Raw genomic sequence first — 26,624 nt, forward strand, 5'->3', positions numbered from 1 at the left:
GTAAATATGAAAGACTGCATTCATCATGGCTTCTATCAATGGTTCAGACTGCTGTTGGTGGTGCAATGGTGGCCTTAGTACCAACTTAGCATCATCTTTATGCTACAGCCTAACAAAGTGTTGGTGCAATCCAATGGAACACCGTGAGGATGTGGTGGGACAGGAGATTTTCATCGTATTGTAGATTTGCAGCTGACTAACCTGTGTGGTGCTATCATCTCAATATGGACCAAAACCTCTGAGGCTTGTTTCTATCAGCTTGTTGAAGCTATTAAAATGAAACCAGTTCTGGAGGTACAAGCAGGTCCAACCTGGTACTAGCAAAGTGTGACGACAGATCTAAGACCCCTGTCATTGTGTCCTTTACTTACTGGTCTTTTCATGGAGTTAAAGCTATCCAATAAAGCTGCCAGAATCTATGTTACACCACCTTAGAGCCTTTTAATAAAACTCTTTCATAATTTCTGTCTGCTAGTAATGAGTATTGTTAGATTATTTGCCCATGTCTTGCCTCTGTCTATTCTTTTTTTTACATAACTGCTTTCTTTCTCCCTGTAGCATCTTTCTTCATTTCTTTCTTTCTCTGAGCATACAGATAAGTGAATATGAAACAGACATCATTATATTTCCCAGTCCTTTGCAAACACAAATCTTACACCCCTCAGCTAAGCAATGAATATTTTCTGTGTTTTACACTCCTTGTTTTTGAGCACACACACACACACACACACACACACACACACACACACACACACACACACACACATCTACACACTATTCAATTCCATTACAAAGAGCGCTGTCATCAGTGTCTCACTTTCGCAGTAGTGATTCCTTCATATTGTTTTAGGAACATTATTTCAGTTATTTATAAACATCTTCAGAAAACTTCTCTTTTGCACTTCAGCTACTTCTTACTTGAAGTTGTTTGTAATGTTTAGCACTTTTTGCCACGCAGATGCTGGAGGATCTGGGATGTACTGTAATGACTCTAAGGTTAAACAGTTTGTAGAAAGTACTGTGCAAGCTCATTTACATTACAGGTGCCGTAGTCAGCACACACTGGCTTAGCTACTGACTACACATGCTAATTATCCAGAGATTTCTATTAACAATTCCCGTGAATCAACTCTGAGTCATGACCTCCTCTTTAACATGTTTGTTTTTCTGAGCTGCACAAAACTCTCCAAGGGATTTTTCTTCAGTCAGTACTGACAAACTGACGGGGTGGACAAACTAGTAGATTTCTTTTTAAAGGCAAAACATGTTTTTTATTAAATATTTCAACCAGTTAATCTGCTTTCTTGAAATTTGATTCATATGTCCAGGGGCTAAGGTGATAATCTGTGAAGTATTTCTGCTGGTGAGGTTCCCCTTAGCTGTGCTGCAGTCTGCCATTCAATCCAGTGTATGCCATGGAGATAAACACTCAGCATGTCAGGTAGTAATATTACCACATGGTCCTGCCCCCACAAATTAATGTTTGTCCATTCAAAGAAACACGATCCTGCGTGGTCCAAAAGAGAAGAATTACTAGTTTCAAACAGAGAGATCTGAGTTCTTTGTGAAACTTCATGAGCATACTGAAGCAATAATTATATGGGCAGCAGTACAGCAGTAACAGTAACAAGATCCTGGGTTTGAATCCATCAAGTGGCTCGGCCTTCCAACGTGGAGTTTGCATGTTCTCCCCGTGTTTGCGTGGGTTCCCTCTGGGTACTCCAGTTCCCTCTGGGTACTCCAGCGTCTTCCCACAGTCCAAACACATGCAGTTAGTGTGGTTAGGTAAGCTGGTGATTCTAAATTGCCCACAGGTGCGAATGGTTGGATGTCTTTCTGTTCCAGCCCTGTGACAAACCGCAACCTGAAAGAAAGAAGGAAAGACTGAACGTTTTAGCTGCCTATTCTCAAACTGCCAACTTTCACAATCTATTCATTGGAGCCATTGGAACAGAAAAACACTGCTTGTTTTTTTTTAACAAAGTTAAAAGGACTGTCGTTTAAGTAGCAGTGCTCATGTGAATAAATGCATGTAAAGTATCTGTCCTTTTCATCAGTGTTGATCCTTTTGATGCTGCAGGACTTTTTGTAGACGCTTATCTATTGAGCACCATGCATAAGCATGCACTGTATGTGTGGTAAGGTTTTTTAACTGATCATCAGCAAATGGGTGTACACAACATGTTTCACAGAACTGAGAAAATAAGAGACAGATGTACATACTAAGTTACTTCAGTGCTGATACTTTACTTAGTTTAGAATACAAGCTAACAAACTGCAGATACAGTAATAATACATCAATAGCAAATTATGGACTTAGCTAAACTGAACTGGAGCCACACAAAGTCCCAGATTCATATCTTTAGTTAGCACACAATTAAATGTAGGCAGTCATCAGAATAAACTATTTATGCCCCAAAATAATAACTTTAAGTCATTTCAGTATTTATATTTTTCCATTTTGTGACATGGAAAATTTACATTGTAAAATGTCAGATTTGATTAAATTTGGTCCAATGACATATACATGACTGATATACATTCAGTTTATACCAAGCAAAATTTCCTTAATGAATAATTATTTGAAATAATGAAAATAAAATACATTTTCATATATCTCAGTTACATTTCACTCCAAATTATTGCTTCATGTTTACGAGTGCAAATGCATTTTTTGCAGTGTGTGGAGCATTAAAGTAGTTTTAGTTCAATCTTAATAAATATTGCAGGACTTTAAACTTAATACTAAAAAAGTAAGCAAAGCTCGAGTTCCATAAATACAATCAAAGAAATTTCTCATGCTTTATTATTTACCCTGAAAAGGTGTAGTGTTGCAATAGTGAAAAAATATTTTGTATATATTATCGCCTGTATCTCTTAACCTCTCTAAATTTGTCTCTCTTATATGAGTCATAAATAAACGTAAAAAGAAGGCGATTAAGTAGAATTAGAAGCAGCAAAACAGGAAAAACTGTTTCGTGAAGAAAATGAAATTTTATAAAATACATGCATGAATATAATTCCCAGGAAAAGGTTTAATTTTAAAGCAGAGGTTATGATTCTGACAAGTAATTTAATTTGATATTATTTGACATGAATAAATTGGGTCAATACAAAGAGAGACGTGTAGCCACAGTTTAACGTTTAGTTAAACTGTGGCTACACGTCTCTCTTTGTACGTCCCTCTCATGGGTTACAGGTCTGGTTAAATGACTCTGTGAAATGACAGAACCAATTAATTTAAAGTATTTATACACGGACAACCATAATGAAAGGCACTCCTATAACTCTTATTCAATTTGTGCATGTGGAAGCAGCTACCATACAAGATGAACACAACTGTCACACCTGTGAGACAGTTTTATTAGACCATTTATAGTGCTGAGAAAATAAGGTAGAAGTATGACTCTTACATGGCACTCAGTTCTTCTGGAGTGTGAACACGACACTCCTGAATATTTCATGCAGCACTTTTATACCTGTGTAAGCACTCCTCGAGATGTGTCTTTGAGTGTCTGTGACTCATCTGCTGCATGATGTGAAGATGAAACCCAAGAGGAGCTGGTCTCCACTCAGGAAGTATCTTTTGTCTTATTGTACTGTGCAGACACGGTGTAGCCTCAGTTATTGTTGTTGGTCTGTGATGCCCTGTGTTCCATGACCCTTAAGTGGCTGAGACGAGCACAATGAGTGCATGGTTGTGTCAAAAAACACACAGCAATCCACAAACAGTGTTTACACAATTTCCATGAAAGGCAAACTCGCAACGAAAAGAATGAACCGGCAGTTTTCCGTTAAATCTCTGCTGCTCATTTAGCATTTCATATCACCCTCTGCAAATCTGACTGCATGAGAGTCTTTTGGCTGCTCTTTTATCTTTTCCTTATGGCACAGGATCACTTCTAGTATCACTTCTCATTTTAGATTACCCGAGCCTTCAAAGCCACGGGCTTCAACCTTGCTTGTCAGCGTGGCGACTCCCACGTGGATCTCCTCGTTTGAGGGCATAACCACTCATTTAAACAATTTGTTGTTGGCGTTAGCTCAAGGCTAAATAAAAAGGGTCTGTTGGAGCCTCAGTGGTGGTATGAATTTGCACAAGGTAACACACAAACCTTTAATGAAAGGTATTCAGACATCAGCAGCAGTAAACACAGCTAGAACCACTTGGACACAGTTCAAACCCCCCTCTGTACCGAGCATGTGTGTGTGCTATCAGCAGATGGGGACAGCGGCAGGTTGTATGTGCGGCTGTGCCCACATATGTGTGTGTTTGTAGGAGGCCCTCAGTGCTTCCTCAGTGCTCTTCACAAAATGACCTCGGGAGTTGTGGGTGTTGACATTTTGGAGCCTAGCCAGCCTAAGAGCTCTCTAAACAGACATAACGTATCGCTGCAAAGCCCTTTGTGACCTGTAAGGTATCTGTGTGTGGGTGGGGGAGTTTCCATTCAAGCATCCCCTGAGAGCCTTTGAGCTTCTTCTAAAAACTTTTCAAGCTTCAGGTTAGTGAACTTACTGGAGCAACGTAGTTGTTAAAATGTAGCATGTTCCTCGTAGGAGTTTGTGGAGAGCAAAAAGGGGCTGAAAGACTGGATGTAGTCAAAGGAAGGGGGGGAAAAGCTCGAGATGAATAGCATTATCACGTCATGGCTTGCTAAAAGTTTGACATTTTGTGTACAGCTTGCTCTACAACCCCAAAGTGGCCACTTGGCCTTCTCAGTATTACTGTGGTCACTAAAAACAAACAAACAGTCAAAGTGAGAAAACTTGGAAACTTTTGTTCTCAGAATTGTAACTTTTGTCTCAATAGTCTGACTATCCGGTTGTTAAGTGATGATGTATGAAACCTGCTTCCAGGTCCAAACTACTCTGTGTTTATTAAGGCTGTTGTGTTTTTAACATGTATTAGTGCTTTGTATCTTGTTCTATTTAATCTCAACAAGCCCCTAAAAACAGTCAGTGATCACTGTCGGCCTCTCTCGGTTTTTATCATCACTGTTCATTTTAAAGCTCAGTTTTTAACTACAGCCCAGCCCATGCAGCAGTATATGAATGGCTAACCTCGTATTGTGGATGGATTATCTCAGTTCTTCTCCTGACTGAAGTTTGGTCCGTTTACAGCATCCTGCCATGTGATTGCATTTGATAACCATCGGGAACTCTCACGTTAACTTTTATCGAGTGGGGAAAAAAAAGTCACAACACTGATGAATCCTTGTCTCAGTGCAATCCTTCAAATCCTTTGGTTTCTATCACTTCTGCAGCTGTTGTCATTGCTAATGTATTTGCTTAGATTTTGTGTTTAAAATATTTCATTTTTCTATTTGGTGATGTTTTTAAGCTGTGGCATGTTTGAACTCTCAGGCTCACCAGAGAATTCTGGTAGAAAGAAAAAACAAAGTCATGACCTAAAAACATTTTTCAGTGGCACTAACCCCTCTATACAATATTGATACATCACAACGTTCATTAAAACTGAATAACGTGTAGCACTACTTGAATAAAAATAAATGCTGCAGACACATTTATATACACAATAAAAGTTGCCTGGTTGGTGTAGCTAAAGACTAAAAGACAAAGTTATTTAAATCCTCTCTACAGTAGTGTCATTGATTTTCATAGATAATGGTATTCATTCTCCAGGTCTGCCCAGGTGGCATCAATAGTGCCTTAACAATATTCAGCTTTTATATTCAGATCAATACATCCTAATCCCCAACATTGATTTTACATGCTGAATATGTATGCCAGTGAAATGTGCCCCTTGTCACTTTCTGTTTGTTGTCCATTTGTTCCCTGTGCATGTGGAACACACAGAAGATTATACCAGATCAATACATGAGCATTTATTGGTATGGATGTGGGAGGCATGATGGGGTAGGACACACATTCTAAGTGTTAAGTGTGTTTACATTGTTCTTTGGTACCCAGTCCTGTGTGTGTGTGTGTGTGTGTGTGTGTGTGTGTGTGTGTGTGTGTGTGTGTGTGTGTGTGTGTGTGTGTGTGTGTGTTCAGATTCCCAGTCATAGAAAGTCCTCTGACGGGACAGAACCGCGACTATGTGTCTCTGTTAGGCAGCACCTACATGTTATCTCCCAAACTGCTCGTCCACCTCCTGCCTCAGTCGCCCTCTCGGGTCAATCACAGCTTATGTACCAAACCTGAGGAAGACGTTAAACTGAGCTGGATTAAAATGACTTTTGTTAAAATCACAAATGCATTGTGAGTCACCAGGATTCTGCATTTACGAGCTTATCAAGCTTGTTTTTTATTTTTCCACTTGAAAGACACAAGTTGAAGATTCATATAATTTTTTGTAAATGATGACATACGTGTGCACGTGATGTATGTAGACGTATAGTTAAAGGTTAGGTATGACCTCTCTGCTGACAAAATATGTGAGTGAGAGACAGAGAAAAGGAGATTTTGTCACTGTCTGGACCCCACTCACCACTCTCACTGTTCATTGGCTCGCTCCCCTCCTCTTAATGTCTATGTGTATAAAAATGAAAAATGCATTAATGGCTGAATACGGCCTAGAGAGTGACAGTGCATTGACTGATGACGGAATGAACAAGCTCATTATTAAAGGTCTTATCACCCCTCTGCAGATGCACTTACGCACATGCGCACACACACATGCGCACACACACATGCGCTCACACAGAGTGTGAGAGAGAGACCTCAGTTGTTCAATGTCATGAAGGCGTTTGTCATCATAATCAACACTTTGGCCTAAAATCACCTTTTTGAAAAGTTTTAAAAGGACCTTTTGTAGGTCAGTGTTGTCCAAAGTACAAAAGCTCAGACGTGATTTCTCTGTAAACACGTAGAGACACACATAATGGTGCGAGTGGTGCAGTGTTGGCGCTGCTAGTTTAAGCGAAAAAGACGTGGAAAGACAGTCGAGGAAGTCATCTTAATGACTGAATGTTGAAAAAATAAATGTGCTTGATGTATTTTCATCAGCTGTAATACAAACAAACAATCATACGTTCATCTGCGATTATCAGAATCATCATTCAGGGTGTTACATTTTCGAACACCATCATGCTTTCCCAGTTTACAGAAAGATGAATCTGCCAGCTCAAACCAAACCTTCATGACAAACTTTATAGTCAGAGGCTGTTTATCTGTTTTTAAGGTGGTTACATCCTCGTATCCCTTAAACATTCATGATGTTGTGATTATATAACCTGTAGGTAACTCAGAGTCATGTAGAAAATGGCAATTTAGATATTTATCTAATTACCAGGAAAATGGACACAGTCTAACAAGGTGCATGGATACAACACTAATGCAGCAGATATGAGAATAATTCTGCTCCATTTAAATTCAGACCTTCACATAGTTTCTCCAGTTATTAATAATCACTATTGACTGGTAATTATATATAACAGCTGGGGGAACTGCTTCCATAACAGTAATGGTATTAGCCAGACTCATTCATTATGATGCGCATAAAGTATAAATAAATATATCCAAATGCAGCTTAGTCTGTTTTTTTTCTTACCAAGCTAGACTGGACCCAAAATGCAATAGAAAATTATACATTTTTGATACATTTTGAAGCAGTTACAGTAATGAAAATTTAGCTCATCGTGCTATTTATCCCCCTCTTTTTTTTTTAACCACGATTAACCAGATTGGACCAAAGATGTACAATGTAAATGTCTAAAATATAATATATTCGTTTTCTTTTTGATTTGTACCATCCTGAATGTTTTCAGCAAACACATATTGCCAGCCAGACACCAGATAATCAATTTTGCACATCCTTAAAGTTCGTTTTAGTGTCATTGTTTAACTGTGGTAATGTTACCGATTGTCATTTTGTTAGCTAATGCTACAGCTACTTCTATGGTGAAATCAGAAAACAGGAATATAAAAGTAAGAATTTATAATAATGGAAAATGGAAAAGCTTTAGGGCGCCGGCCCTTTGAGATGCCTGCACTAGACTTACCGCTCGATCTTTAGCCCCACCCTCACCTGCGATCACGAGCTTTGGGCAGTGGCTGCCCCTCCCTTAAAGAGGCTGAGGAGTTCAGCCACAGGTTTTTAAAGAAGTGGAAAACTTTGTTACTGATAGCAAAGCAAATAGTAAAATCCTCCCTTTTTATGCTTCCCTTAACTTTATTTTATCGAGCTACCTTCCACCAACCGATTTCTGATTTCCTTATATAAACTGTTCAGTCATTATGTTCTTTTATTTTCTTCTACTTAATCGATTGCTACTCGACTTGCTTTTATTGTGTGTCTGATAGGTGAAAATAATTCAAGAAGCTGATGCTTTACTTTCCACTTCGGCGTCTTGCCGGTTATTCAACCTGTTTAATACGAGTCTTTGTGAGAGATTGAGAGCACGTTAGCGTACAGATAGCAGAAAGATAATTAGCTTAATCTCCATGGGTGGCTGAGTCCCCTTCAGCCACTATGATGGAAATAGTGTGCGTTCCCATCCATGCTGTCGGTGGGACCAGCGGCAGTTAGGTAACAGTCCCTTAACTGATTTGAATCAACTAATTAGAATCACTAACTACACTTCCTCCCTCTACCACACACAGATACACATGTCTGTGTTTCAAACTGGAGCTGCAGCAGCCAGTTGTGCGCGTCGATAGCTTCTCGTTATTCATATGCCGCTTATTATCTGTTTTAGTGTTCAGCTCTAAGTCATCGCGATTCTTTCTTTTTCAATAATTGTCTTATATTTCCTGCTCTCGCTGTTCTTAGGTATCATTTTTTGCAACTAGCCACAAGAGATCAAAAATCTCTGGGGGTCACAGTCTAATGGGTCTTCGTTGTTATCCTCAGAAGAGAATTTTACCTTCGACTGAGACTCATCGGCAGGCTTCAGTCACAGTTCCTGCATTAACGCCTGTTACAATTACATTTTAAATAAAAGGATGTATTTCACGGCATTTCTAAACCTTCCCAGAGAGATGATGTGAATATAAGTTTTAAAGTTCCCTGAAAAGGTTTTGTAAAAAGTCTTTTTTACAGTTCACTGTATGTTTTTGTGTCGGGTGGCAATTCTAACGCTGCAAAACAAACTATCTGAATAAAATGGAATTGAAATGAAATTTTCAATTTCCTTTCTGCAAAATGCAAAAGACAAAACGCCTAACCAGTCGGTTTTATAAGATGCAGAAAAGTAAAGTGACACTCTCTACACTTTCTGCCAGTTAAAACTGTTCACCTCGTACCTGTCATATCCAAGCTCGTCTGTGTTTTTCTTTTCATCTGCAAACCTCTCTCTCCCCTCCAGAGCCCTTCATTTTTAATTTATGCCTTTAATCATTCAGCTCAATGTGCAGCGTTAAGGGAGAGCGCTTGTTTCCTCCATCAGGGTGTCCCTCCAGTGTGGCACTGCTCCTGAGCAGATGGTATCTGTGATAAGGACCTACAATGAATATGCATCCCTCACCTCGGCACTTGCACCGGGGTCACATTAAAGCCCATCGATCTCACACACACACTTGCTTTACACTGCGTCCTCCACCTTCGGGCCCCCTCCAAAGAGTGCTTGTTGCGTCAGCAATTGGCCTCAGTATATTTCACAGAGCAGCAGATCATCACACTGACATTACAATAAAGCTAAACTTGCTGAGAGTCAGTTTTCTGTTACTACAAGGCTTTTTTTTCCTTGCTCCTGATGATGATTCACGCTTCACATTTTCTTGGAAGATCTTAAAACGGTCTAAGAATGTGTATGTTTGGAACAACACTTAAAGGAGTGCAACACACTCAAGCAAACCAGATAGTTTGTTTATAAAAACATGTTTTTTATTTAGCCGTCCCTCTGATATACCGTAATTCCCGGACTACAGAGTGCACCTGATTAAAAGCTGCATGCTCTAATTGTAGAAAGAACATCAACTTTGTACTTGTACAGGCCGCACCGGATTTTAAGCCGTATGCATTTCACTTGTAATATGAGATATTTACACAGAAATATTACACGTGAGGATTTTTAACGTTTAATTTAATCCGTAAGGTAACATAAACATGGTAACATAAACGTTATGGTAACATACAAAAATACATACTGCAAATGCTTCTTCTTCTTCAGCGCCTGTAACACGGCTACCTGTAAGTATACGTACGTATCAGTAACACACAAATTACAAATGGTTTTTTTACGGAACAGTGCACAAACAACATTACAACGTCTCTTAACAACCGGTAAAAATATATACCGTACACAAAAAAAAATGCATTAGCCGCACGTCAGTATAAGCCGCAGTGTTCACAGTGTGGGGAAAAAGTAGCGGCTTATGACCCGAAAACTACGGTAGTCATTTCAAATCCCGTCCATCCTGGTCAGTCTGTTGCTTTACGTCAGGGCTGCCCAACTCCAGCCTCTGCCTGACCAATTGATATATGTCCTCTTCGTCTCAGCCACCTCTCTCAGCACTCCTGTCTGCTTTCTTCATCTCATTTCACCATCTCATTTTTCTTTGCTAACCTCTGTATTTGAAACAAAGCCTGTCCTTCCTCATTCCACCACCAAGTCCCATCTTCTTGGCCCTGTCCCTCACCAAACTCTGAGCTAGTTATCTGGAATCTCTTCTCTACCACCAGGAGCCTGATTCAACTCTGTGCAACATTCTTTCATCTTCAACTAACACCATTTAATCCTTTCTCAATTTACCAGTCATAGTCCCTACATTTAACATTTAACGTCCCTACTCTCACCTCTGCTTTCCTGGCTTTCCTTCATTCCTGCTGCTTCTGAACACCCTGTCATAGAACCACGGCAGACTCGGCGGCATTTCCATGCTTTCCAAGATCTTTTATTCTTTCCAGTTGCTGTACAAACACTCGGCTGCAGCTTTGCAGCTCTCAGCCGGACACATACCAACAACAACCACCATTCAGGAGCTGGCTCACCCTTTAAGCCGGTGAGGCGTGATTGCGGATGCTGTGAAAAAAGTGATCTGAGTAACTCTGAATGCTACCAGTCAGGCTGCTCTCAGTATTTCACAAACTGCTGATCTGCTGGGATTTTCCAACACAACTATCTCTCGGGTTTTTAGAGAATGATTCGAGGAAGAGAGAAACAGATATAGAAAAGAGAAAATATCCAGTGAACAGCAAAGAAAATGCCTTGATGATTTTAGAGGTCAGTAGAGAATAACCAGACTGCTTTGAACTGACAGGAAGGCGACATTAACTCAAATAACCACCGATTACACCCAATGAATGCAGACGTGCAGCAGATGTCTCAATTTCTACTTAGGCATTCTTGTGGTAGGGTCAGACTTGGATCCATCCGTCCTTGTATCAATGGTTCACGCTGCTGCTGCTGTAATAGTGTGGGGGATATTTTCTTGGTACACTTGGCTCCTTAGTACCAACTGAACATCTTTTTAATGGCACAGCCTGCTCGGGTATTGCTGCTAATCATGTCCATCCCTTTGAGACAGTGTGCCCATTTCTAAGGCGTTTTCTATCAGGATAACACAACAACAGCAACTGTGTGATCCTGATGCGTCAATTCAGACTAAAATCTTTGAGTAATGTTTCCCACACTTGTAGTTTAATTTATGCAACAAAGTATTATGGGAGTTCTAAAGGATAAAGGGGTCCAACCCACTTCTAGCAACGTCTATCTGATGAAGTGTCCAATAACTGTACATCAACTGCTTCTGCTGCTGACTTCAGTTTTGTAAGACTGACAATTTCTTATTAACAAGTCATTTCTTATAAAATTAATTGTTTAGCATATTCATGATAATAAGCTTAGATAAAACAGATTCTTTACAGCTTCAGTTAATGCTGGAAGAGTTTGCGTTACACTAATTATAATTGTTTATTGGATTCCCGTGAAAATAAAGACAATAATAAATGCTCACATGAAATAATTGCAGACATGTAAACACTGCTTCTAAGGCAATTCTTTATCAAATCTAACTGATTGTAAAGTTAAAGATTTTAAATACCAGTAAGTACGTTTTCTCTTTGGTGCGGTCACCTCGAGTTTTGGCAGCTCGTAATGAAAACACCAGCGTCAGTACGTCATTATGAATCTGATGTCTTTGTTTGTGTTGTGCGTAAATTGACATCATTTCTGAAAGGTACCAACTGACTCACGAGTCGCACTCAAAGTATCCCAGCATAAAATGAATATGCATGTGTGACTCATGTACACACAGACACAGTAGCAAATAAATAAATGCATGTATGCTCATGCATGGAAACTCACACTCATTTTTCACTAACATGTTCACACACCCACACAAGCTTATTTGCATATCAGTGGGTACGTTCGTGTCTGGCCTACATTCACAACAGTAACGCTGAATGCAAAGCTTACACGCATATATGAACACACAAGTGCACGCACTCTCTTTCTCACTGAAAGTGTTCACGCCATCCACTGAGACAACACAGATAATTCACAGATAAACATGCATACATTTGCTGCAGTTGTGCACAGGTGGCAGTTTTATTTTTACTTGGTTTATAATTATTTTCACGCACGTCTCTGGAGCAACCCCAGCCTGTCCTTCTCTGGCAAACCTCTCCAGATCCTCCAGATTTAACTGTCTTCTAGCGAGGACCCTGGTCTTTGGTTCACCTGACAGATTTTAAAGTCAGGACGTTGTGCAGGCCAGTCAGCAACGCTCACTTTGAACTTCTGGAGGTCGTTCTTCACCAGGACGTGTGTTTAGGTCGTTGTCATGTAAGACGACAAAGCTATGTGCCACGCCCAGTTTTGCTGCTGACCGCTTTTGGTTTTCTTTCAAAATCTTCACACGTCCTTCATGGTTTCTTCCCCCTTGATGAGATTCCCAGTTCCAGACACACTGAAGCGTCCCTACAGCATAATACTCCCACCACCGTGCTTCCCTGTGGTCTCTCTCCTCCTGCTTTCTCCAAACATTTTAGTTTAGTCTCATCTGACCAAAGGACACTTTGAGTGCAGAATCTTTCTCCAGGTTGTTCTTAGTGTACTTCACACATGTTTGTTGTGATTGTAGAGCTCTTGTTCATCCCTGTTGTTGTTTTTATGTTACTCTACTCCAGTCTGGCTCTAAGACGTTTTTCTTGGTCTGCAGCATCGCAGTCATTCCTGTGCACAGTTCTGGTGACTGTTATCTTTGATACTACATTTCCTGACTTGGCTAAGTTATTCTCTTTTGACTAAGCAGTTGTTCTGAGCTCTTTAGAAACATCTCTCACTATTTGTCTTCGAAATCTTTCTCGTCCTACCTCAGTCAGGCGTGTTCTGTCCTGGGGGTCTCTCTCTGAATTTCTTAATGATACTTCTCACTCCATTTCTTGGCATTTGGAAACATTGTGATAACTTTGTATACAAATAATTGATGCTCTCCAAAGAAAACTCGTCCTTAGAACATCTACTGGCCTTTAATCCTTTTCTGCTTTATATTTCACAGGGGCTAATAATTTAATCCTCAACCGTGCTTTTGAAATGAAGTGGAAGAGAAGTACAAGAAGTATGTCTGTGTCCCTCTTTGTAAAGCTTTGCTAACATCTGGTTAAAAAAATTCCAGTAATGTTTCAGTTTACTGTGAATAGGGCATGACATACATCCTCGATGTATCCACACCCAGCATAAATGTCTCCCGTGTCTCTGCCCATTCCCTGCTTGGACATTTTACAATTTCCCAAAAGGTCAAATCAATTTGATATACAGAATGTAGAATCTGATTATGCTCACTTAACAGCACAAAATGTGCGCCTTTTTTTCTGTTGCCTTTTGAGAAGAGGAGGAATGACAGAGTGGATCGGTCCACAGCAAACGCTTTGGCTGAGATTACATTAACAGTCATTCACAGCCAGTTAATATACAGTCAACCAGGCCAAAGGTAGACAAAAGGAAGCTTTTGTCTACCTTTGGCCTGAACATATGATAATTCATTATTTGATGTTTCTGAGCATTTACCGCCCACAGAATATTTAATGAGGAATGAAAATTACACATTTATTGGCTCTCAAATCTTTAGTTTTGAGAATCACCGAATGTAAACCTAGTATGCGTGCAAGAACAGGGTGCCTTTTTTCAACCAGTTGGTTTCTGTGGGTTTTTTCTTATTCTTTTTCTTTGCAGAAGAAAAAAAACAACATTACTGTGGACATGAACCATCAAAAGGTCAAAAATCAAGCAACCCTTGAAATGCTGAAGTCATTCCATTTGCAGTCCCAAATATTACAGGCGAGGCAGCAGGAATAATGATCATTATGTTGAGAAAATGGCGCTGATTTGTAATATTGTTTTAAATGCTAACAGGAGAGCTATGTCTCGAAAACTTCAAATTCGAGTAGAAGTTCACATTAGGTTTGATGACATAAACAGTTTTTCTTCCATCCAAGATTCAAGCTGAAGGAAAGCAAGAGTTTAATCTATGTGAGCACCTGCAGAGCTAAAATGATCAGAGCTGGGTGATTCTTATTGACAGACATGTTGCTCAAATTACTTGGAAATGCTCTAAAGTTTCTGACCCTCAGGCACAGTAATATATGAAAACAGGGATGTGCACGCATTTACAGCTTCCTTGAATTGAACAAAAATGCCAAAGTTTATACAGCATCCTCTGTAAAACCTGCACTAAAACAAACTTTGTCTACTTTATGTGGGGTCTAGCACGTGATTATTACTGTGCCCTGCTGAATGTGCCACACTGCAGTGAACTGTGTAACTGTAAAAGGTCAGATCTTATTTGAAACCCAAAGTGCAGCAGAAACAGCACAGCACTGAGACAGATGCCATTTGAGTCCTTGTGATTTCTTCTTGGTAATTAGTTTTTTTAGTTACAGTGCTGGCTAATAAAAAAGAAGAGAAAAATCATATATGCATACAGAAATATACTAAAACTGCTATAATAATATTAGCAACCATAATGAAAAATTATGACAGATGTCTGCTTTGATCACACAAACATTATGTTCGAGTAAGTAAAGAATCATTTTCAATTCAGTCCAATTTTATTTATACAGCACCAAATCACAACAGCAGTCGCCTCAAGGTGCTTCATATTGTAAGGTCGACCCTACAATAATACATACAGAGAAAAACAACAATCATATGACCCCCTATGAGCAAGCACTTTGGTGACAGTGGGAAGGAAAAACTCCCTTTTAACAGGAAGAAACCTCCAGCAGTCACTAATACATTCTAATTTTCTACAGTATATTTCTAACTAGGCGGCTCATTTTCTTTCTCTTGCTGATACTTTCTTTAAAGTCACAACACATTTTGGGGTCAAGTTGAAAGAAAGGCAGATGTAAAAGTGAGGTCAGAGGTCAAATGTGATGCAGTGCGTTATTTTGAATCTTTATACGGTACATTCAACATGTCGATAATACACACCACACGTGTAAGAGTCGTGGTTTCTAAGTTTAAGGGTTTTTGCCAGTTTTTGACTGATAAATCATTAAGTCGGCCTTGAAAACCTCAAAGGTTCAGTCAAAACTTTTCAACCTCCCGTGCTTACAGACAGAAGGACATGCAAATATGACCACAAACATAATCTCCTTGGTGGTGGACAGAAGAAGAAGAATTAGTTGTAGGTATGTCAGCAGTTAAACCGCACCATGTGTCTAACTTCTAGAGCAGTCCTAATGAAAACAAGCAGCAATTTGTGCAGTCAGCAGAGTCGCCTCACGGCATGCAGACTCTGGGTTTGAACCTCCCAACCCCCCGGCCTTTGCTAGTGCCTGCAGGGCTTTTCTCTAAGTGCCTCTGTTTCCTACCACAATCCAAACAGATGCGTGTCAGGTTCAGTGGTGAGTCTAAATTAGTTATGGTTGTGAATAAAAGGTCAATTAAGTGTATAGAATAAAGTGCTTTATGAATACATGAGTCAAATTAGACCAAATGTGGCTAAAAAGCTCTTTGAGTTGTCAGTAAGTGCGAGGTAGATGGCAAACCATATCACGCCACTTATTGCACAATCAGTTTTCACCCAGTAGATCAAATTGCTGCTGTCCTCCATCGTCAAACTCAGACTGAAAAGTGTTGGAATTCAATTTTCTATCTTTGATTGTTGTTTAGTTTTCCAGCCCCAGTCCTGTTCTCAACAACCTCATTTCCAGCAGCAACTGTTTTTAGTTTTGATAAACCACATGTTTGCTACTACTTCTCGCTGATGACTGAAATTTACATTTATTTTCTACACAGTACAGCCAAAAAAACAAATCCCAAGCATATTCATTCAGCAGGTCCTCTTTGCTCCTGAAACAAGTGCTTTCATTTTCTGGTATTTTCAGTCTCCATTTGTGTCCTCACACCTCTCCATTTCATCATCGATTTAAACAATTACACAACCGCAAAGCAGCGAGTTACAATGAATTGTGAAAACAGTGTTGTTGTTCTGTCCTATGAATTTTTTATGCGCTTCTTAGATGGTAAAGAAGTACAAAAACAAAGACTGAAATTAGCCATTGTGAATCACTGCTGCATGGTGGAAATTAATCATGTGACGCATCTGTTGGCGCCGTCCTAGCACGCACGTAGGCACCGACAAAACACAACCTCTGCATCACTGGTGTCCTGTAATTTTCGACACAAGCAACCATTTTCAAAAGTTCAGCGATCTCTAGTTCCTGCTGCGTTTCTATGAGCCTGGCTGATACACGTAAACAGCAACCCCATCATTAACATCTATTTGAAGCAGACCTTTGATTTTAATTCAAGTTAGCGCAGACTCGAAACACTCACATACACAATTTTTAGTCTTTTTCATAGAGAATTGACACAGCCGGATGCATGTACTGTTGATTTTCTAACCACATGACACATGGAAGAAAAGTCCAAACTCAAGATCCGCACATAAAGATATGTAGACGATTAAAACATGGATACAGCACCATTGTTTTTTCACAAAGGGACACGTGAGCTCCCAAATGAAATTGTGAGCCATGAAATTTGAAACACAGTAAGCCAGAAAGACATAACACTGTAAATGGGGGAGGATCTGTGCAGCGGTCATATAGATGTGTATAGCAAAATTATGGGAAGATTGTGAAAAGAGGAGAGGAAAGTAAAAGAGGAGAGGAAAGTAAAAGAGGAGTGGAGCACAGAAGAGAGGAGAACAAGAGTAGGTCTAGGTGAAGGGTTGTCTCATTAATCTTAAAAGGGCACAGCGGCACCTTCAGAATGCAAATGAAACTATCAGTCTTGTCACAGAAACACGAGGATGGAGCGATGGAGAGATTGACAGTGTTACTGAGGGGAAAGGAAGAAGTAGAGAAAGAAAAGAAAGAAGAAAAAGAGAAGGAAAGAGAAACCCGTGTCGAGTGCTTCTGCCATGCAGCAAAAGTCACATAAAGAGCATTTAATCCAACGTGGGAAACTATCTGCTAAGTTTCCTAAAAGCCAAAGTAATTAAGGCGTCGTAGGTGAGCGAGTGCTTTTCGACTCTATATTTACTCCTGATATTAAGCCTCAGCTTTGTTGTTGCGCTTGTTTGTGTCTAATGGATGCTGAAAAAAATGTATCAAATGAACCAAGTGTTGATTTTCACACATAACACCTGCAATCTTTATTTTTCTGCTCGAGCAAATCTCGCACCACCAAACATTTGGCAATAAAATAAAGTTGGATAAAGCTAGAAAAGGACCAAACCACTATAATCTGAAAAATATATATCGCTCTGCTGTAATGCACGTGTGCATATGATCATATGGATTAAAATCTACGTTTGTTTGGCTTCATGCAGGATTGTAACCCCACACTTCCTGGTAGAAGTTCAGTGATGTGCTTGTGATATTGTACCATTGTGCCTAATCGCCTATGCTGCACCAGATCTGGTCTGAAAGACACGTAATTGGCCAAAGTCTCTTGTCATGGCCTAGATTTTGTAAAGCTTAAAAACAGAGCTCACAGGTGGTGCAGGAGTCTGGTCTCCTCTGAGGCTGTTTGAATTACAATCTGCTGAACAGCTCTTAAATGTAAGAAGCTTTAATAGCTCTACAACCCAGCTGGCTGATGGTTGATGTTAATTCTCACCTCCTCCTGTATGACAGGGCATTTTATGCAAGACACTGAACCCTGAATTGTTTCCAGTATAAGCCAAGACTTAGTAACTCATTTTTAATGATCACAATATGAGTTAATCAGCTGGTGCTTAGTTAACTCCGGAAACCACCTTCATGGGGGGGGAAGGTGTCGGGCAGCACAGCGCGCTGGCTTTTCAGAGTCAGTGAGGTAAAATGGGAAGGTGGTAGGAGTGGAAGCAGAGAGCGCTGCTGGTCATCAGAGGACAAAAACAGTTCATCAACAGGTTCACCTGCACAGGGACAAGAAGGAATCATTAGGTGAGAAAAGTTGTGTTGTGAGCTGCCTCTGTGACTGAGGCAGCGTCTAGTTGGTGTGACAGCTGGGTAGCTCCATTCTCTTTATATTTGGCTTTGTGATACAGCAGGCCGTTGATCAATTGATGGGGGCAAAGGTCAGCTCTCCCTCGGGGCTCTTCCTGACAAAACACTGCACTTTCGGGCTCTACGCCTGCAGTACAGCTGTGGTTTTCCATTGTTTTTCTATCAACAGCATAATGTTGTAAAATGAATGTTTCTTTCTAAAAATGGCAACTGTGTAAAGTGATAATATATGTTATGTCCAAAGCCCAGCACACTTCTAATGATGATCTCCTTCCTCTCTTTTCTCTCTTTCAGCTCTCCAGACCACACAACCTCCCAAGGTCCTTTTCCCCCCAGACAGACAAGACACAGTGATAGAAGTCACACCTGGTGAGGAACAGCAATTCCTCTCTATTTCTTTATCCTTGGTTTCGGGTGATGATCCTCTAGGTCCGTATTTTTAGAATGGCATCTCCATTCTTGGTGCAAAGTGCTCATCACTTTGGTGTCTCTTCGTGGAATGGCGTGCTCCATCAGGGCGTTTCCACGAACACTTTGGTTTCAGCCTGTGGCAGCGCATGTGATCCGTTTCACTTTACTGTGGCCTTTCAGGCATGCCTGAACTTTAGCGATGGAAGTCTACTTGAATGTGTTAACGGTTCTGCATCTTGATGATGAAAGATGCTGATAAGCGTACAAACAGCGTATGATTCTGCAGATCTGTCATTTACATTTAGCAGTCATTGTCTTTTTTTAACTACCGCAAATAAAATAGTTAGGGCCGCCTCACAGGAGTTAAGTTAGTGGAGATTATTAGCTGTGTCCCAAAACCTAGGCAGCATCCTTCGGAGGACCCGGCCTTCGCGGTCTACGTGGGCCGAAGACCGAGAAGGCCGGAAGTGCGAGGCTGTAAAATTGGACGGTCTAGTCTTCAGATTTGCGTCACCGCTGTGTCGGTGGACTTTAATAAACTCGGCCGTTTGCTCCTTGCTATCTAAAATATAACAGGACACTGGTGTAAATTCTCGACCGTCTCACACTTCTGTTTAATCAGTTTTCTGTTTGACATTTAGTCAGCTGTGTAAAAAAAAACGGAGGAACCCACCCGATGGATTAATAAAGTTTTATTTAATCTAATCTAATAATTTTAATCTCAACCAAACTGATTTACTCACGAACAAATAAAATACAGAAAAAAGCCAAACAATAAGATTTTTAGGTTATCTAACTGGTTAACCTGAGTAGTGAAAGACCGCGGGGATCTGAAAACATTTTGTGGCAAGAGTCCGGTGTTCTCGCCGGCTCTGGTGACTCGTCAGCTTCGAGCGGGTGGGTAACAGACGTCTCCGAAAACGTCGGAGCACTTTTGTAAATATGCGGTCTTGATAAACCGAGCAGATATTTGAAGCTTACACAGCTACATTCTCACCTGAAAATATGTTAAAAGTTTATTTTGTGACCCAGAAAGAGTAATAAGAGTAATATTAAAACTTAGTAGCGGCCGCCATTGTTGGAAACTGGAATTGGCTGGGCCGCGCTATAAATTCTGGCAAATGTCGGGCCACGAAGGACACACCCGACCCATCCTTCGAATCCGGGGAAAAAAAGGACACATTTTTCAGCCGCATTCGGAGCAGCCTTCGAATTGGGACAGCCTTCGTCGCCTGGTTGTGACGTAATCAGCCTCTGAAGGAAGCGGCCTAGGTTTTGGGACAGACCTTTTGAAAGTCTTCTGTCCTGTCTTCCTGCCCTCACCCCAAACCGGTCACGGCAGACGGCTGCCCATCCCTGAACCTGGTTCTGCCAGAGGTTACTTCCTGTTAAAAGGGAGTTTTTCTTTTCCACTGTCACCAAATGCCTGCTCGGGGGAGGGGGGTCCGTTTATCATTGGGGTTTTCTCTGTACTATTATGGGGTCTTTACCTTACAATACAAAGTGCTTTCTGGCGACTGTTGTTGTGATTTGGCATTTGGATATGATTGGCAGTACTGTGATGGGATGCTGCCCAAAACCACATCCATGACCTTGACTTCTACTCTTTCTTCCTGTACATGTATGTGAAGGGAACACTACTTCAGCATTTGAATTTCTCCATTGTCATAAATCATGACTTGAGAAATTTCCCATATACATTTCAGTCAGTGTGTTTTTATATGAGCAAACTTCTTCTACGTTTAGCCTGGTTTGTGAATCAGACTGAAGCCAATTGGCCAAAATAATCACATCAGCTGGTATAGCTCCTAGGGGCTTTGTAAAAGGATACTTTACTGAACCCTGAAGGGTCATTGGCTCCATCGGTTAGAAAGCTAGAGGTCAGCTTTGACCACTGAACAGCAGGCAGAGATTTAGAGTCTCATGTGAGATAATGCAGAGACGGTGGCTCGGTGAGCCTGTCAGCGTGCACTTTATCCATTGCAGTCCCGTCGCGTCTGTGTTCTTTTATCTCCCCCAGTCAACGACTAACAATGACTTATGTGCAGATATGTTCTCAAACCAATTTACTCTGCGCTTAAATATTTGCAGCACCCATACGGCACTCGCCGCAGAGCTGCCTTATCTACTGATGCGACCTGGCAGAGAGTCAAAACCGTGACATTTAAAAAATTCCCGTCCTTTCACTTCGACTCATCTTCAGTAGATGATTTTCAGATGAGAGTAAAAGTTTGTTTGGATTGGCAAATTATATCAGCCTCAAAAAAATGACATTTAAGTGCCGTCGCCGTAGCAATATAACGAAAGCAACAGGAAACGTGACGTCTAACGGGAAGGTGAAGAAAAAATCTATAAGCTGCTCATGAAAAAGCAAGACAGGTGAGGTGAAGAATCTATGAGAGAAACATGAACAATTCAGCGCTGAAAGGATCTCATTAAGATTTGCTTGTGTACCAATCAGTGTGCGCTGTGCTCTGAGGATGGCTGCCTTCGTTCACAGCTGCACGTGTGTTGTGTGTGTTTAAGTGTATAAACCCGTCATGCATGCGCCTGTGTGTGTGTCTGCCCTGCTGTTTGGCGGTCTTTCTGACAATGTTAGCACTGTAGGCAGAAATGTGTTTGGATGTGTGCACAAGTCTGCGCATTTGTGTGTTTCCATTAACTCCAGATTGATGTAGTAACAAATAGGCCCTAAGGCCTCTGTAAACTGATTGCAGCAGGGACACCTTTTAATGGGCACTGCATTCTCACCCCTACCAAACACAAACACACACACACACGGCCACAGTGTGACCCTGTGGTACATTTTTAATTATCATCTTGTTTTAACCTGGGGGAGATTTACATCAGCAACCACAGTCATGTTCTTCATTTTCCTCCACCCCCTCTCTCCTCCACTCGTCTGCTCCACTCTTCTTCTTTATATTTACACTTTCACTCATTTTTTTCTCTTCTTTCCATCCTTTTATTCTTTCTGTCTCATTTCATCTTCGGTACCTTCACTTTCTATTTCCTTTAATATCGGTTTTATTTACTTTTCCCTTCTCTCTGCCGTCCTGCTCGCCACCGCTTTTATCATTATTCCATAATGCCTTGGGTTATACATGCAATTTGTTTCACTTCCTGTTACTATGCCGACATGGTCTAGAGGCAACAAACAGACAAAAAGAACTATTAAACATAAATTTTTGATATTTGTGTTAAAAGAAATCAAAAGTAAAATCAGAAAAGCTAACAGTGTTTGAGGAGTTGTACACACGTCCCGGATATCCTGGAAATTCATCCTTACTCTGAATGTGCAGCTTTGTAATAAATGTTAAGTACTACTGCTAAGGATGAGCAACTTAAATATGTGAAAGAGACGAGAATAAATGAGTCATTGGAAGACTTGCTGTGTTTTTATCTAATCAATAGTAATATTTTGGATGGAGTCCAAAGAATAAAATATGTTTTCTGCCTCTTTAAACACATTCAGAGTTTCCATCTCTTAATACATTTTTGTTGCCAATTAAACTCTTTGATTGTTTCCAAACGGTCACAGTTAGAAATATATTCAAATTGGAAGTCAAAAACAAACATTTCCAAAACTGGGCATGTTTAACTGAGTCTTCAGGAAACGATCAGTTCCCATTATTTTTCCCAGCATAACAGAGAAATGGAAGTGACAACGCACCCTGACAAACGGAGCATAAAGATTGAGAACCAATGTGAGTATAAGATCAGTGTTGCTGAAATTATGAGACACCGCAATATGACTCGCAGTTTAATTTAACACTGTAAAATGTGCTTTCTGCTCATCGCAGGCTCAACAAATGAAGGTTCATCATTTAATTCAATAATCATTGTTCTCAGATCGATATTTAAACCCAGTGAAGCTCAGCTAATTGTTGGACTGTCACACGCCTCTGACGTCTGTCCATCCATCTTTCTCAGACATCCACCCTAACGGCCTCCAACTCTTTGATTCTTGTTTCCATCTATCTGTCAACTCCTAATTCTTTTCTCTTGTCATCACAGCAAAGTGTTGCTATTCTGATGACCAAGCTGGATCTATGATCCAAACACAACCTGCCAGCTCATTTCAAATCTATCGCATGTGACTAATTCGGTGCAGAGGATGTCGCCGTAACGCTGTCGTGCTTCATGTCTTCGGCATCAGTTTGGGATTAGTTGTTGTTGGGATACTTTGGAACCATTTCATTGATTTAAGGCTATTATTTATTGCCTGATTTGCATTGAATGGGCAGAGGAAGAACTAAACAGTTCAAAATCTCTCTGCGGGCTGGTGACTGGGACGGTCATTTTGAAAGTAGTCACAGTTCTAGAACTTTTCCTGAGTAACAGCCCCATCGGAGATTTTAACATGCACTCATTCACGTGACCACTAGAGGTCTACTACACAATCAAACTCAGCCATTCATAAAATTCAGAGCAAGCTTTTTAAGGCATCTAAATGCTTCACTTCTTTTTCAGTTTTCTCCTTTATTGAGATTCTTTTAAGTGATTCTCTGTTTTATGGGTGTTTTTCTTGTTTTTGGCTGCTGTGAGACAAAAATAACATAATAGCAAAGTAATATCTAAATAAAGTACATCTGACCTTATATTTAGATTTTATAACACAACGAAATTAATTCGCTTCCAAAGTTTTTGTTTTAAGACAGAAATATTGCTAACATCCAGATTATAAAACAACCAAAGTTGGCTTAAAGTTGGTCCGTCTCCGATTCATAGCTGTGCTGCTGCTGCTTTTAAATCCCCACTTTGTGTTAGACTCACCCAACCTTCATGTCAAGGATCGTCACCGATGATGAGAGTCGGGTCTCCAGCTGTGACCCAGAGACCAAAAAGCAGTGTAACGTGTCCAAGCCCGAAGGTGGCCGATCTGACCGGCAGCGTTTTTTGTGTTTTTTACTGACACTCTCTGTGTTTTGTTCCATAAATTATTCTTCAATTAGACCTCAGCTGCTGATGTTCATTTCCCAATGACACGCCAAGCACTCTGGGAGTTAAATAGCCTTCATGGAAATCACCTAAGCACACACAGGCACACAACCTGTGCTTTTTAGCATTATGCAGATGAATTAGCCATGTGGACGTCAGGCGCACATTCGCCAAATTTATTCTTGATTTTGATAAACATTTGAAGCCGTTGCACAGATTGATGTTTTCATTTCAGTTTCATTAGCTGCTGCCTGAGTTTAGACACCACACAAACAAGTCACGCTCTCTGATACTTTCACACATAGAGCAGTATTAGATGCTGCTGTGAAAGGCAGGGGAAGATAAGGAGGTAAGCTTTCTTCTCTTTACTGCCCCCCCGTCTTCTCTTTCTCCGTCTGTCTCTGTCTTTTTCCTCTGCCATCGTATTTATCTCTCTACGTCTGTCTCCCTCTGCGCCGTGTCTGCCTCTATCTCACTTTCCTTCCATCTGTATATCTTCCCTCCATCACACTCTCTATATCTCTAACTGTCCTTTTGTCTTTCTCTTTAAAGCTCATTCAGCCTTTTATTTTTTCTTCAAATGCTTTAAAACTGTGAGGCGCCATATCAATATTCCCCTTCAACCTGTCACAGACAGATAATGTGAGGTAAGAGCGGGATAAAATGAATGCAAGAAAGGTCTTAATGTTTCCGACATCCATCCTTCAGAGAGACTCTGGAGTCACCGTGCTGCATCATTCTGCACCGAATTCCATCAAATGATCGGCAGCAGAAACATACAGTGGCAAAACAGGAATGTTATTGCTGTAGTACCACCTAAAAAGTAAAGGACAGAAGGTGAGGAAGGAAAAAATGCAGGAAAAGGAAGGATAGAAGGAAGCAAGGAAAAACAAAGTACATAGGAATGAGGGAGGGTAAAAGCTTCTGACAGCTGACAATAACAATACGTATAGCAGTTTTATATTTATATGTGCAATAGTGCATAGCGCATATTTGATTGAACAAATTATGAAAAAATGAGGGGTTGATAACTTGTCAGGATGGATGCACAAAAAAGTTGGAAAGAGTGGCATTAAAACAGCTCAGAAATGAAAGAAAAGTAAAGCAAAAATTGGCAAGAGAAGAAAAAAAAGTTTAAAAAGGCAGCCGAGATATAAAAAAGGAAAGAAAATGAGGACGCGATAGAAACAATGGAACAACAACGGAAGAGATGGGAAGTGATAAAATAAGAAGTGCAGTATGTAGATAGAATCAAAGGGAAGAAGTGAGGAGCAAACAATGATGAAAAGGAAATAAGGAAAGGAGAAATGTAACTCTATGAATGTTCAAAAGACTCTCGTGTTTCCATTATAGATTCAGAAGAAGAAGCAGATCACAATAAGATCAGTGGGAGTCAAGTTTATTTATGCAGTGCAGTTTACTTAAATATAATCAGTGTGCTTCAGGTTGAACTGCATTCAAATTAAAAACAATTATGTAAGCTAATAGATTAGACCTGTTGATTACGTATTTGCTTGACTGACCTTCTCAAAGTGTCCTTGCCGTGTTCTGACTTTTTCATACGGATGCTGAGAAAAAGATAAAAGTGTCTTTGCAGGCAGTTCAAAGGGAGGACACAACTGTACAATAACAACGAGGCAGAGAGGCAGGGTCCAAAAAGAAGGTGTTACAGCTGTGGAAGAGTAACGAAAGCAAATGTGTAGGCTGAGTTGAACTAAAGTCCAAAACACACACACACATACTAAAGAAGTCCTTTAAACACAAAAAGAGATGCAGTTTTTGTATTTCTTCTGCATCACAGTGGATTTGAAATGAAACAATTGAGATGTGATTAAAGTGCAAACTTTCAGCTTCAATTCAAAGGTTATGACAAAAAAATATGAACAATAAATGTTACATTACAGGCAGCTTCACACACAGTCCCAATTTTAATTAAACAATTCTAAGAATTGTTTTTAATTCTGTATAGACGTGACAAAATAGTGAGAGCACGAGGACACAATCAGTAAATTATAGTGAGGGACAGAACGCAGACAAGGTGAGAGGAAGCAGAAACAAAAGCAGGCAGGAAATACAGTGGAAACCCGGCTTACGAAGTCCCCATTTAACCAAAATTTCAAGTTACGAAGGCACTTAACGGCAATATTTCTGCCCGTCGTACGGCAAAATGCCCGCGTAAATAGACAAAATAGAAAATTTTAAAAAATTTAATTCCATAATGTTATGTACATGTACACGTACGTATGTATGTATGCATACGCATGCTTTCTTCAACCTCCACCGCCTCCTCCTCCACCAAGAACTTCATCTTCAGCCAGCATCGCCTCACTCAAAAGGCGATGGAAAAAGGGGCTTCGACTTACGAAAATCTTGACTTACAAAAGACCCTCTGGAACGAATTAATTGCGTAAGTCGGGGTTCCACTGTAAAACCAAAGTAAAACAGGACGACAAGAGAAGCTCATGCAGAGAGGAAGATGCTGACGGCCGATATGGGAGAAGGTAATAATACATTAAAAAACACACTCAAACTGAATACTGTGGCCTAGTTAGCTGAAGGAATTCAGGCTCTACATGTGGACAAATCCAGAACTTGTCAGACTTGTGGCCTGTACTCCAGAGAATTTGGCAGATAATTTAGGGGTAACTGGGTTTTCAGTATCACAGAGGCGGTGCTTACGGGGGAGGTATACAAAACCACTGATAACCATACAATTCTTCAGAAACGAGCCTCACCATTTCCAAAAGACTCTGCAGACCTCTGTGCATGTAAGAAAGTTTAAAGTTTTTAGAGACTATCACGTTTTCATTATTCCCTTACAAGCATCAATAGGAAATACAGTTACTCGGGAGCAAACAAGCCTTAATATGGAGATCTTATAAAACAGAGAACCTCATACTTAATGGAATCATAAAAATTTCCA

The 26,624-nt window shown here is 40.3% G+C and overlaps 1 protein-coding gene across 4 annotated transcripts in view; it reads left to right on the top strand.

The window, feature by feature from the left end:
- The window catches only part of il1rapl2 (interleukin 1 receptor accessory protein-like 2), a 445,655-nt gene that overhangs the window by 346,875 nt on the left and 72,156 nt on the right, over positions 1-26,624 (top strand). For all 4 annotated transcript variants that reach the window (XM_084939955.1, XM_084939961.1, XM_084939963.1 and 1 more), the window contains exon 7: positions 18,644-18,718. In XM_084939955.1, the coding sequence (XP_084796081.1) occupies positions 18,644-18,718 (75 nt within the window). The remainder of the gene's footprint in view (positions 1-18,643; positions 18,719-26,624) is intronic.

This window comes from Perissodus microlepis, chromosome 2, assembly GCF_051167445.1.
Source record: "Perissodus microlepis isolate ML-2025 ecotype Zambia chromosome 2, ASM5116744v1, whole genome shotgun sequence".
Lineage (NCBI taxonomy): Eukaryota > Metazoa > Chordata > Actinopteri > Cichliformes > Cichlidae > Perissodus > Perissodus microlepis.